The 12,115-nt window shown below is 41.7% G+C and overlaps 1 protein-coding gene across 8 annotated transcripts in view; it reads left to right on the top strand.

The window, feature by feature from the left end:
* Window positions 1-12,115, top strand: part of ZDHHC2 (zDHHC palmitoyltransferase 2) — a 579,224-nt gene that overhangs the window by 530,364 nt on the left and 36,745 nt on the right. For 4 of the 8 annotated variants that reach the window (XM_086962598.1, XM_086962596.1, XM_086962594.1 and 1 more), the window contains one exon: window positions 7,299-7,374. In XM_086962598.1, the coding sequence (XP_086818724.1) occupies window positions 7,299-7,339 (41 nt within the window). In that variant the 3' untranslated portion in view covers window positions 7,340-7,374. Of the gene's footprint in view, window positions 1-7,298; window positions 7,379-12,115 lie in introns of all 8 variants that reach the window. The other 4 variants (XM_086962597.1, XM_086962595.1, XM_086962593.1 and 1 more) reach the window with 1 other exon arrangement.

Genomic DNA, 12,115 nt, shown 5'->3' with positions numbered 1-12,115 from the left:
TGGGCACTAGACAATCCTCATAAGGTTGGGTTTGGCTGGCTTGGCGGGGGTTATTCTGCATTTAGCATTAATTCTACCCAAGCAGCTAGAGGCAGGCCTTCAGGGGATCTAGTTATATGGATAGGAATCACTCTTAAAATCGAGCTAACCCAGTTGGATATACCATCCGAGGACTTAATTGGTGTGAAAATTAAAACATAGGAAAAAAAAAACAATATACTTGATTAACATCTATATTAGGCCAAGCCCAGCCACAAAAGAATCCCTGGTAATCAAACAACTTGACTCCTTTTTAAATCTATTAGAGCCCGGGGCATTGGTCATTGTAGGGGGTGACCTAAACTGCAACTTTGAACCAGTGGTGGGTTTTGAGGACCTCTTCAAAGAGGAAGACTTAGCAAATAACATCCCTGCTCTTGAAAGTAGCTCGACAGTGCCTTGCATATTAGCTGTCGCACAAATTATGAAATTGACAACAGGTCAGGGAATCAGAACTTGCAATAGTTGTTTACCCTCTGACAGACCAAACATTTTTACTTTTAGCTCAGGCAATTACAGGAGCTATATAGATTATTTATTGGTATCAATCAAGTTTTGGCTAAACTTACTTGATCTGATAATAGATTGCAGAACCGATAGTGATCACTGTCCCTTACATTTGACATTAGCAATTGATCCCTTTATCGACTCAGTTGAGATTAATGAAGATACTAATATCTCAACTGATGAAGTTCTTGTCAGTAACAATTGTTGAGCTGTAAAATGGCCATATATCCTAGGAGACATCCAAGCTATGACGCAAATATATGACACCTTTGCATATGTCGTCTCTCTGCACATGGACTCACCTGCAGTTGAGTTCCCGATACTGGTCGCACATTATGCATTGATAGAAGCTTTAGCTCCGATTGTGAGTACAATAACCAAAGATCGTAGTGGGAGAGACTCAAAGATAAGAGATAACCCATGGTACAACAAAGAGTGTCGGGTAGCAAAAGCCAATCTTATATTGGCACTTAAAACAAACGATATAGTGGGCATAAGGGTGAAAAGGTCTTATTATAAATATACTCTTGCTCACGCGAAAAAAAGATGGGACGACAATATCTGGACGGATCTAATTTATGCAGCTAAGTCTAAGGACCAAGTAGGCTTTTGGCGCCTAATCACAAAGGTTAATAAGACAGGTAAAACCTGGGAGGACCACTTTTCCAGCCTTTATGCAGCTGCTCAAAATGAAGAAATTCCTGTAAGGGCAGCTTCTGCAGCTAATCATAATATCAATGATCTTCATTTTAGTTTGGAAGAAACATTAATGGCAATTAATGCAGTCAAGTTCGGGAAAGCGCATGACCCCGATAAAATCCCGGGGGATATGCTAAAGCATGACATTAGTGTTTGAGGGCCATGTATAAATTGCTTATGCACTGCAATTGCAACTGGCTCCCCCATACCCGAATCATGGAAAAGGGCAGAGATTATTACAAGTTTTAAGAAGGGCAATAGTTATGACCCCGCAAACTATCGACCCATAAGTTTAATTGATATTTTACAAAAAATCTTTGCTAGGCATATTTTAATGGGATTAAACAACTGGCTCATAGAGAGCAGTGTGCTTCCAAATTCCAGGCGGGATTCAGATCCAAAATTAGCACAATCACATTTATTTGATTATGCTGGAAATATACAATCTTAAAAAAGGGCCATTTGTATATTGCTTTTGTAGACCTCAGGGCCGCTTTCGACCTCATTCCACGGAACTTTCTTTGGGAATCATTGAAATCTCAAGGATTGCCAGATGAATTACTCATACAAATAATAAGATTACACGAGGACAATTACGCCAAAGTAAAATGGGGTCCGAGGGGCGAACTCAGTAAGGCAATACCGGTCAAAAGGGGCGTGTGCCAGGGGTGTGTACTGGCGCCCACCCTATTTTCATTGTATGTTAACGATATTCCAAAATACTTGCTCGGTGTATCCATAATTCGCCCACATTGAGGCAGGACTCGGTGCCAACACTTTTATTTGCTGAAAACACAATATTAATTTCACAAACCCCCAAAGGTCTACAACGCTATTGGATTCTTTTAATACATAGTGTAAGACTAAGAGCCTCAAAATAAATGCCAGCAAAACTAAATACATGGCAATAAACCCACACAAGTCCTTTAGAAAGAATTTAGTAATCAACAATCAAAAACTAGAATATGTCCAATCTTTTAACTATCTGTGTATAACCTTGGACACAAAGTTGTCTTGGAAGCCACAATTAGAAAAAAATAAGATTACCCTGCTTCAGAATACGTTGCCCATAATAAAGAAACATGGGAATAGCATCTCCAAGGCGGTGTATCCCGCCTTTGAGGTCTTCAAACATAGAGTCCAATCAGCTTCTCTTAATGGGGCAGAAATATGGGGGCCTAATTGTAAAAGGAGTTTTGAACCAGAAGAGATTACATTTTTTAGAAGATTGTTAAGCCTACCAGTCCGAACACCCCTAATTCCTATTGATATGAATCTAAATATCAAACGAACAGACCATCATGCAACACTAAGACCTTTATTATATTGGGTGCAGCTCTGGTCAACTTCAGAATTGACACACTACAAGGAAGGTCTAGAGGAGTTCCTAAGCATCGACAACAGCAAGAATATCTTGTGGCTTAAACATGTCTCTTCTTGGTTTGAGAAACTGGGTCTGTACCATTTCTGGGAGTAGCTGATGCAGCTGACACCATTATCTAGGGCACTGCTAAAAACAACATTTTGGGCTTATATCCAAAACAATGTGTTTCATGCCTCGGACAATGGTTAATTAGCAATCAAGTTCCTTCTGTTTAAGGAGGTAGCCTGTTTTGATCTTTTTTAGATGAAGTTCATCCACAATTGGCTAAATCCTAATACATGAAGTTTAGATATGGAGTGTTACGAACTAACACAAATACGTTAAACTGGGCTACAGACAAATATAGAAATAGTAATGAATATTGCGAACTATGTCAAAATATGTCCTGTACTTACACATACTATTCTCCTGCCCTGCATATGCCAAACCGAGGAGCAAATTGATTAAACCCATTTGTCATAACATGAATACTAGACATTGCCTAGAGGCAGGACGAATACTGAAAACTGACACATCACAAAAAATTGTTTTTAATGTGAGCAGATTTTTGTTTAATGTGAGTCTTATAAGGGCAAAAGCAGGGTTAAAATTGTAAGGCCTAACAAACTAAGAATATGTATTCTTAAGGCAATGACTTCAGTAAATTATGCATACACACTTTAGGTTTAATGTTGTTATAAGACAACTTGTGTATCCATTGACTGCTACAAAGTATCTGCATCCTGTGTTAATTAAATGAGAATATCATTCAGAGCCACAAATATAATGGATTATGAGCCATATGGAGTAATGGACACTGATCTCTAACTGACTATATAAATGAATTTTAATTTTTTTATGTCTAGTTCTATTTATTTATATATTTTATCTGTTACTTTTGCGGCTGGGAAATGTAACCTATTTTTTTTAACGATAGCCCTAACCTTAATGATGCACTATTAAATATAGGCAAAGCTGCTACATTTGTATATTTACACTCAAACAATTGTATAAACATGTTATGATGCATCTTTTATGATTTTATGTGAACCGAAATAAAGATATATAAATGAAAGTTATTCATGATTTTCTCTGTCCAGGAACTTTTTTCTCTCACACTGCCAAAATTGCTTGCACCCAGAGAACTATTTTTTTCATTTATTTCAAGTACTTGATGGGGTAAAACAAATCACAAAGATAATACACCTGGACCGAATCAACAAACACAGAGGTGGAACCCCCATCAACCACAAGGACACCATAAGCTGCACAACCTCCTCAGATTACTCGCCTCTGATAAAGGAGCATCTCAATTTCCAACTTCACACAGATAGAAAAAGCACCATCAGAAGCCCCCTCACATACAGACCACGCCCCAGCTTCTGCAACACTATCCCTGACCTCATTGCTGAGATCGCCATCGACTCCGATTACTACATCTCCCTAGGGGATGTTAACTTCCACCTCGATAACCCCAGTGACAACAACACAACCGACCTCCTGGAAAGCATGAGCATTGGTCTCAAACAACTCATCACCAACCCCACCCATATCACAGGACACCGCCGACCCCTTTTTTACATCCAGCAACAGAGTCCAGTACACCGCAGCTAACCTGGACACACCACTACAGCATTCATTTCCCCAACACTGACACTATGCCTCCCCCAGCTCCAGGTGCAGAAACTGGGAGAACATATCAGAAAACCAGTGGAACAGCTCTCTCAACTCACATATACAACATCTGACCCAGAGCAGGCTGTGAACAACTTCTCTGAATGGATCGCAAAATGAGCTGACAGAATAGCCCCCGCCAAGCCAGCCAAACCCAAAGTACCTGCCAGTTCACAGCGGAGCTGAACACTACCAACCGCAACTGCCGACAACTAGAAAGGAAGTGGAGTACTAGCAAAAAGACAGAAGACCACACCACCATTAATACAGCATTCAACCAATACCACCGCCTCCTGAAAGAAACAAAGAAGAACGCTGTAGCAGAACACATATAAGCCACCACAAACCACAGCAAGTAGCTCTGTGCCATTGTAAAGGAATTCTCCAACCCCACAGCCACCGGGACTGACACCACCCCCTTCCAAGAACTGTTTGACACCCTGGCCGACTTCTTCCATGACAAGATCTCAGCCATCTGTGGGAACTTCAAACCCCAACCCCCGCCACCGTCAGCTTCAGCCAACCCACATTCACAAACACAAACCTCAAAAGCCTGGTCACATGTTGGGATGCTCTCACTACTCAAGCCACAATATTCATCCTCAACAATTGGCGACGAGCTCAAGAAAGTCCTGAAAGCCTCCATCACCATGGCCTCCTTCCCTGAAGACTGGATACACACTGAAACGAGGCCCATCCTGAAGAAACCATCCACTGGCCCAATATAACCGAAGAACTACCAGCCCATCTCCCTGCTCCCAGCCACGGCCCGTGGAGGGAGTTTCGGTCGGACAAAGAGAGGCGGGCGGGGGAGGGGCTGGGTGGGGGGTGCTAAAAACTGGAATATGGATAATTGAAGGTAAGTAAAAAATGTAATTAATAAAATGAATTTCGTAGCGCGCCCTGCATCGCAAAATGCGATCCCTACCTATCCCTCCTTTTGTTTAATGCTCCTCCATTGCCCCCCTGTGCTTCCCTCTTCATTATCTATTTTTTAAACATTTTTTTGAGTCTCCAAATGGGGTTATTTTAATAAACCCATTTACAGATGACCACCGATTTTTAATATAAAACAAAATGCATGAAAAGACCGGGCAACCACTGCAGGAAGGTGTTCAGCGTTCATGAGTCGTACCTCAGCACTGTGTGCAGCTGTGGCAGGATTGCCTACATCTCCCAGCTGCCCCAAACTGAGCGGATGCACTAGATGCTGAAGGCTATTTGCTGTTGCTACACGTAATTGCAATGTCCAAAGGGGGAAGTTGCTTTAAAGTGAAAGCTGCAGGCTTACCCTCTCCAATGACTGTGATCCAGCTGTTCAGCAGCTACTGAGATGTGAATCACTATGCTGGGCTTTTTTCTTGTGCTGCTATGGAAGGACTGAGGAGGGCTGCATGACATGGTACCATGGATCAGTTCAGCATCCTTAGGAGGCACAGGCTGCATGTAAAGATAACCCATTCAAATCATGTTACCAACTTAGCATAAAAGGCACTTGGCAAGGTCCTAATTCCCTTCACTTGAAAATGTAACAAAAATACGTTCTCACCATAGATATTGCTGTTTCATACTACTCCACAGGTAGGATGTGTGCATGCTACTTTCCTAGAGAACCACACATATGTCTATTTTATGCTTTACAACATTAGTCAACACATCTGCATTTCTTTAAAATGGTGCTGCTGATGTCTTTCTGCAGAACAGGTCTGAAGTTCACATTGTACACTAGAGAAGCACTGCCAAAGAAGACAATTTGGCCTATATTTCCATAAACTGTTGGCTTTACCAAAGCTTGTTTATTTGTACACTGGTGCAAAACTTAATGTAATATGAACAAATATACCTGTTTATTACATTTTGTCTAGTATGCCAAGAATTAATGCAGTAATATCTGCTGAACTATTTTTTATCCTTCCGGAGTACCTTTTATGTGTCTTTGAGCCAGATGTATGACCACTTCGCAAAAATGAATGTACAACAGTGTCTCAGACACTGTTTGCGATTCCCAATGGGGTCGCAAATTGCATGCCTAATTAATATTCATAAGGCTATCGCAATTTGAGATCCCATTGGGAATGGCTCGCACTCACAGGGATGATGACCTGCTGAGGTCAGCAAACCACCATGTCTGTAACTGCTTTTTTTATAAAGCAGTTTTGTTTTTAAATGCATCCTGTTTTCCTTAAAGGAAAACAGGATGCATTTAAAAAAAGAAAAATCAAACTTTTCAGTTAAATTTTTTACGGGCAGGCAGTGGACCCTTTCACAAAGTGGAAGGTGTCCCTAGTGACTCCTTCCTCTTTGTGAATGGCTTACCACCCTTTTGAAAAGGGTGGTAAACTGCGAGTGTTTTGCAACCGCAAATGCTGTTGCTAAACAATCTTAAATTGCAGTCAGACTCACTATTAGGAAGGGACACCCTTGGCACGCCCCTCCCTGATAGCGAGTCGCAAACCATATTTTGCGAGTCCCTAATAGGTTAGCGAGTCACAAAATATGGTTTGTATATGGGGCTGACTTTTTTTGCGGTCGCAAACGGGCCGAATTCCCGTTTCTGACTGCAAAAACAGAGTCGTACATCTGCCCCTATGTTTCTACTCTCGAATCTCACTCCATAAATCAATCAAGTTTATTGCTAGGCAAAGAGCATTTCAGATTAATATTATCCATGTTTTGGTTGTATGACATTCCTAATGTGAGTAATCAGGAGATAAAAATAGGCTAGGGTTTGGCAATACCTATGAAGGTATAGAAGATGACACCAACCACTTCTTTTGTGAGTAAGAAGTATTCTGGTAGGGGTTTAATACATACCCTGAACACAACCCTGTCTGTAGGAAGCATAACTCAGGCCACAACTAATCTACACAATCTCAGTTCATCTTTAACAGGGTACCTCTGCTCCGACAACTACTCAAACTGGTGCCTATTCTATTTGTAATAGTAAATGAAAAAAGCAAATTGTGATGTTTTGAGAAGTATGAATATTAATGGTTTGTGTTCTTCTCTCTTCTAGGTATGAGCAACCCAGCATTAACAATGGAAAATGAAACCTAGTGATTCTTCAATGAAGTTTGTAAATGATGAGAAAAGTAGGTCAGTGCATCTAGGAGTACATTTAATAAGCAGTCGTTTTAGTGATCTATCGGAATTACTGACCCATTTTATAGAGCAGAAGTTGCCTGACTGCTATGATGCTTGACCTATTTGTTTCTGTTGAAGTGGCCATTTAATTCTCATAGCAAACACAAGGAGATGATGGACGGATCGCTGAAACTTTTCAGACACTCACCCCCAATCACAGATCTGGGTTGAATCCATCAGCATTCTTTAGCTCACTTCGCCACCTCAGTTCAGACCCAGCTATATGCAAATCAGTCTTGACCATGTGCCTCATGGGAACAGGTCAGCCCGAACTGGCTTGGCAATTTGTGCTGGACTGCTCCATGAGGCACAGGGTCAAGACTGAATTGCTTATGGCCAGGTCTAAACTGGGGTGGCATAATGAGCAAAAGAATGATGGATTTAACCCAGATCTCTTGACTGGGGGTGAATGTTTTGATTTGTTCTGCATTCCATTTATCAATTGTTTGTCTTTTGCTTCCTCGCCCTATGTGTGCCGGGTATACCCAGACGTAGGTCCTGGGCTCACTGTGCCACTGGATTCAAGCTATCCTGGCTGATGAGGGGTGAAACCCCGAAACTGGTCCTAGGATGCTTGTTTTCGGTCCAGGGAGGACCCAGATATCTTTATTGGGGGTGAATATTTTGATTTGTTCTGCATTGCGTCCATCAATTGTGTGTCTTTTGCCACTTAATTATGATGGCTGGTAATGTTTTCAGACTTGAAGAATACATGCAGACCATCAAGGGATAATATAATGTGCCCAATTATTTTATGTGACTCAAACAGTAAGACATTGAACCTGGAGTCATACAAAGGTGGTACATAGCATCAGATGCTGCTGAAGTAAGAAACATAAATTAAAATGATTAATTTGAGGCACTGCACATTGATGCAGTTGAGTGATGACTGAGTGAGAAAACACATACAAAAGGATTAAATTTATGGTGTGGTTTGCAGTACTATAAGCATGGAAGACAGTGAGAAGAGAAGAGCTTGTCCTTATTCCTCTTATCAATATATCAAACTAATGAGGACAAGCGTGCCATGATTCCAAAGTACTGTCATGCATGTCTTTTACTCATGTCTCAGACAAACCATTAGGTTTTTTTAAAGAACCCTCGCCCACCAACCTAGTTAGTGACATGATTTATTATTGGGTTCCCATCTAAAATGCCGAATGTATCTTAGGTGTGCTACGATGCCTGATTACAGTGGAGCTGGTTTCATTTTGTAACAAGGTGAATTTGTGAGTCAATTTTAAAACTACATCCAGGATATCCAACCTTTGGGAAAATATTTGAATTGTGGATTCCCTCCCGAAGGAACTTAGGGCCAGATGTAGATAATTCCTAATTACCGACTCTTAAATACCGAATTTTACCGATTCGGTATTTAAGAGTCGGTAAATAGGAAGGGGGGAGATGTAGGTAATACTAATTTTAGAATTACCGAATCGGTAGGATTCGGTATTTACCGATTCGGTAAATACCGAATCGGTATTGCCCATTGGTTCCTATGGGCCATGAAGCCCATAGGAATCAATGGGCAATACCGTTTCGGTATTTACCGAATCGGTAAATACCGAATCCTGCAAGGGTGCAGGGGGTGTCACTTTGACACCCTCTAGCACCCCAATTCCGGGCTTGTGTGCCATGTGGCACACATACATGTCCTAAGGGCATGTCTGTGTGTCACATGGCACAGGTGTACATGCACAGATGTGCATGTACACCTGAATTCGGTATTTTACCACCCAATTGGATTGGGTGGTAAAATACCGAATCCTGAAGGCCTGTAGCACTGTGAACAGTGCTACCTACATCTGGGTTTTACCGAATCAGTAAAATTACTGATTCGGTATTTTACAGAATCGGTAAATTTACAGAATCAGTAAATTTACTGATTCTGTAAAATTAAGGGCCCTACATCTCGAAATCCAATTACCGGTCGGTAACGGCCGAATTCGGCCGTTACCGACCGGTAATTGGCGACCTACATCTGGCCCTTAATTGTTTGTCTGATACATGAGTGAAAGGCATGTATGACAGTACATTAGCATGGTAGCAAGCTCATTTTCAGTGGTTTTGCAATAGACATTTAGAATTAAGGCCTGATATGGGTCAATACTTATTACATCTCTCCATTTTCATGAGATCACACCTTAGGATTTTTTCGTACTTGTTGGGCCTGATTCACAAATATTTTGCTGTGAGTGGGTGTGGCTTATTTAAAATCTGCTTCAAATTCAGCATCAAGCCAAGATTTCTCACCGTCATTCAAGTTTTCGTGAATATAGCCTATTGAGTATGGGACTTTTAGTAGATAATGTGTTCCAGCAATTGGGACCTAGGAAATGAACAGCCGCAATCTGAAAGGATGACTGGGTGGCTTAGGTGTGACCAGTAGGTGAGAATGTTGGAGAGAATGCCATTGACCAATTTGAAAACTACTGCCAATAGCGAGTAGTGGGCCCGTTTTTATCTGTGAGCTGCCCAGCTTTGTTGAAATAATTAGTGGTGGGAGTATGGCAGGGCAAGGTCAAGACAACAAACTTTGACACATTGGCCAATGGGGAAAAAGAATGGTAAGCGATACTCAGCTGTTTGAAATAATATGATTTGCTTGAGATTTTATTTAGTGCCTCTGCTGTGTGAAATGGGATGATATTCAATTCAATTCAATTTATAATCTTTATTCGGTTCTTAAAAAGACACCATAAAAGCACAGATACAAAATACACACATAAAATACACACATAAAAAGCTTTTAGTGTAACACATAAATAAATCACTAAATACGGGAGTCCTTGATTAAAATGTTCGTGCAATTTGACTCATCATGGGAACAGGCAAATGTCAATGGTCAATTTTCTCTAGTATTTCTTAGTCTTATCGCTACACGAATAAAAATTATAGTGCAAAAGAGGGTATATGCGTCCTCTGCTTCCTGTAGGAATCTCAGAGCCGTTCTTGCATGTTTAGGTTTTATGTCTTTCAAAATCCCCACCAGGAACTTACGTCTAGGCATAGTATAAAATGGGCACAATAGGACGAAATGAAGGGTATCCTGCGGAGACCTGTGGTCGCAGCCGCAGGTACCCTTCTCCGCCAGTGTGTGAGTAAACCCTGCCGGGACCGCAAGAATATGATGTAGCATGGTTAGTCTGAACCGTGTCATGACAAAGCGGTCCTGGGCGTTAAACATGACTCTTAAATACGGTTCCATTCCATGCTTTACTGTGAGTTCGTTATAGGTGGAATTTGTGGGTTTACAATTTTCTTTTTCTGCTCTTAATAGCTTGAGCTGTGCCAAGAAGAGGTTCTTTACCAATGATTTACTCTCAGGTGTTATGGAGTCTGGGGATGTGAAAAAGTTTATGCAATCGATTTCGGCTAGGGATTTCTTTACATAGTTCAGCCAAGGGATGATGTCACCTTTATCTTTTTTGAGGCAGTCCTCGATGATTTGTCTTGTGAGGGCGGCCTCTGGGTTAGTCCATATTTTGACCCATGCCAGGAGGGGTTTAATTTTGATTTTATCTTCTATGAAGAGTTCTCCTAGTTCTTCATGGATTATGTGGGCCGGTACACTCTGAGGGACCTTCAAAATTCTCCTCATGAATTTGTTTTCTTCAGTCTGTATCTGCTGGGCTTTACTGTCCAAGAAGCCCCACACTTCTGCGCCATAGGAGACTTTCGCGCAACAAATTGCCCTGTAAAGGTTCAAGATTTGTTCCGGGGACCATTTTCCCAGTCTTTGCCCGTATCCCATGATAGCTCCTACTGAAGCTGCAAGTTTCGTAGAATGTTTTTCGACCAAGGGTTTAAAAGTGAGGTGATGATCAAATAGTACCCCCAAATACGAAAAGGTCTGGACTTTGTCGATTTTGTGCGACCCAATGTGAAAGGAAAAAGATCCTTTTGTAGGTTTTCCGACGGACATGATGTAGGATTTTTCCAGATTAGTTGCCAGGTCTAGTTTGTCCATAAATCTGACAAACCCATCAATCAGTTTTTGCAGGCCTAGGGGGGTTCTAGCAAGCAGAACCGCGTCATCGGCGTATAATAACACAGGTACCGCACAATGACCAATTTGGGGTGAGTCCACCTTGAGATTAAGCAGGTCTTTTTCCAGCGAATTAATGTAAATGGAGAACAAAAAGGGCGCAAGGATACAACCTTGCCTTACTCCACTTGTGCAAGTGAAGGGGTCGGTCTTCTTACCCTCTTGGCTGTACCTTACACTTGCAGTGGTGTTCCGGTGGAGATTTTGCAAGGTGTCCACTAGCGGTTGGTCCACTCCTAGTTCTACTAACATGCTCCAGAGCTTTCTCCTATTTACACGGTCGAAAGCCGCTGAAAGGTCCATAAACCCCATGTGAATGGACCCCTTTCCAGCGATGGTATATTTGGCTATCAGAAGGTAAAGATTTAAACATTGGTCAGTGGTGGATCTGCCTTTCCTGAAGCCGTATTGCATTTCTGAAAGGATTTGATGTTCCTCGGCCCAATCTTGCAATCGCTGTAGGATGACTCGCCCTAGCACTTTTGCGGTCACGTCTATAAGCGATATGGGTCGGTAGCATTGGGGGTCATCGCGGTTCCCTTTCTTATAAATTGGGACTATGGTCGCCGTTGACCAGGACTGGGGTAGACCTGCCACCACCGCCTCATTTAAAACCCTGGTGAGTAACGGTGCCCACAAGT

This window comes from Lissotriton vulgaris, chromosome 3_1 (assembly GCF_964263255.1).
Source record: "Lissotriton vulgaris chromosome 3_1, aLisVul1.2, whole genome shotgun sequence".
NCBI lineage: Eukaryota > Metazoa > Chordata > Amphibia > Caudata > Salamandridae > Lissotriton > Lissotriton vulgaris.
Note: the sequence above shows the minus strand (reverse complement) of the source record. Positions and strands in the feature narration are given on the sequence as shown.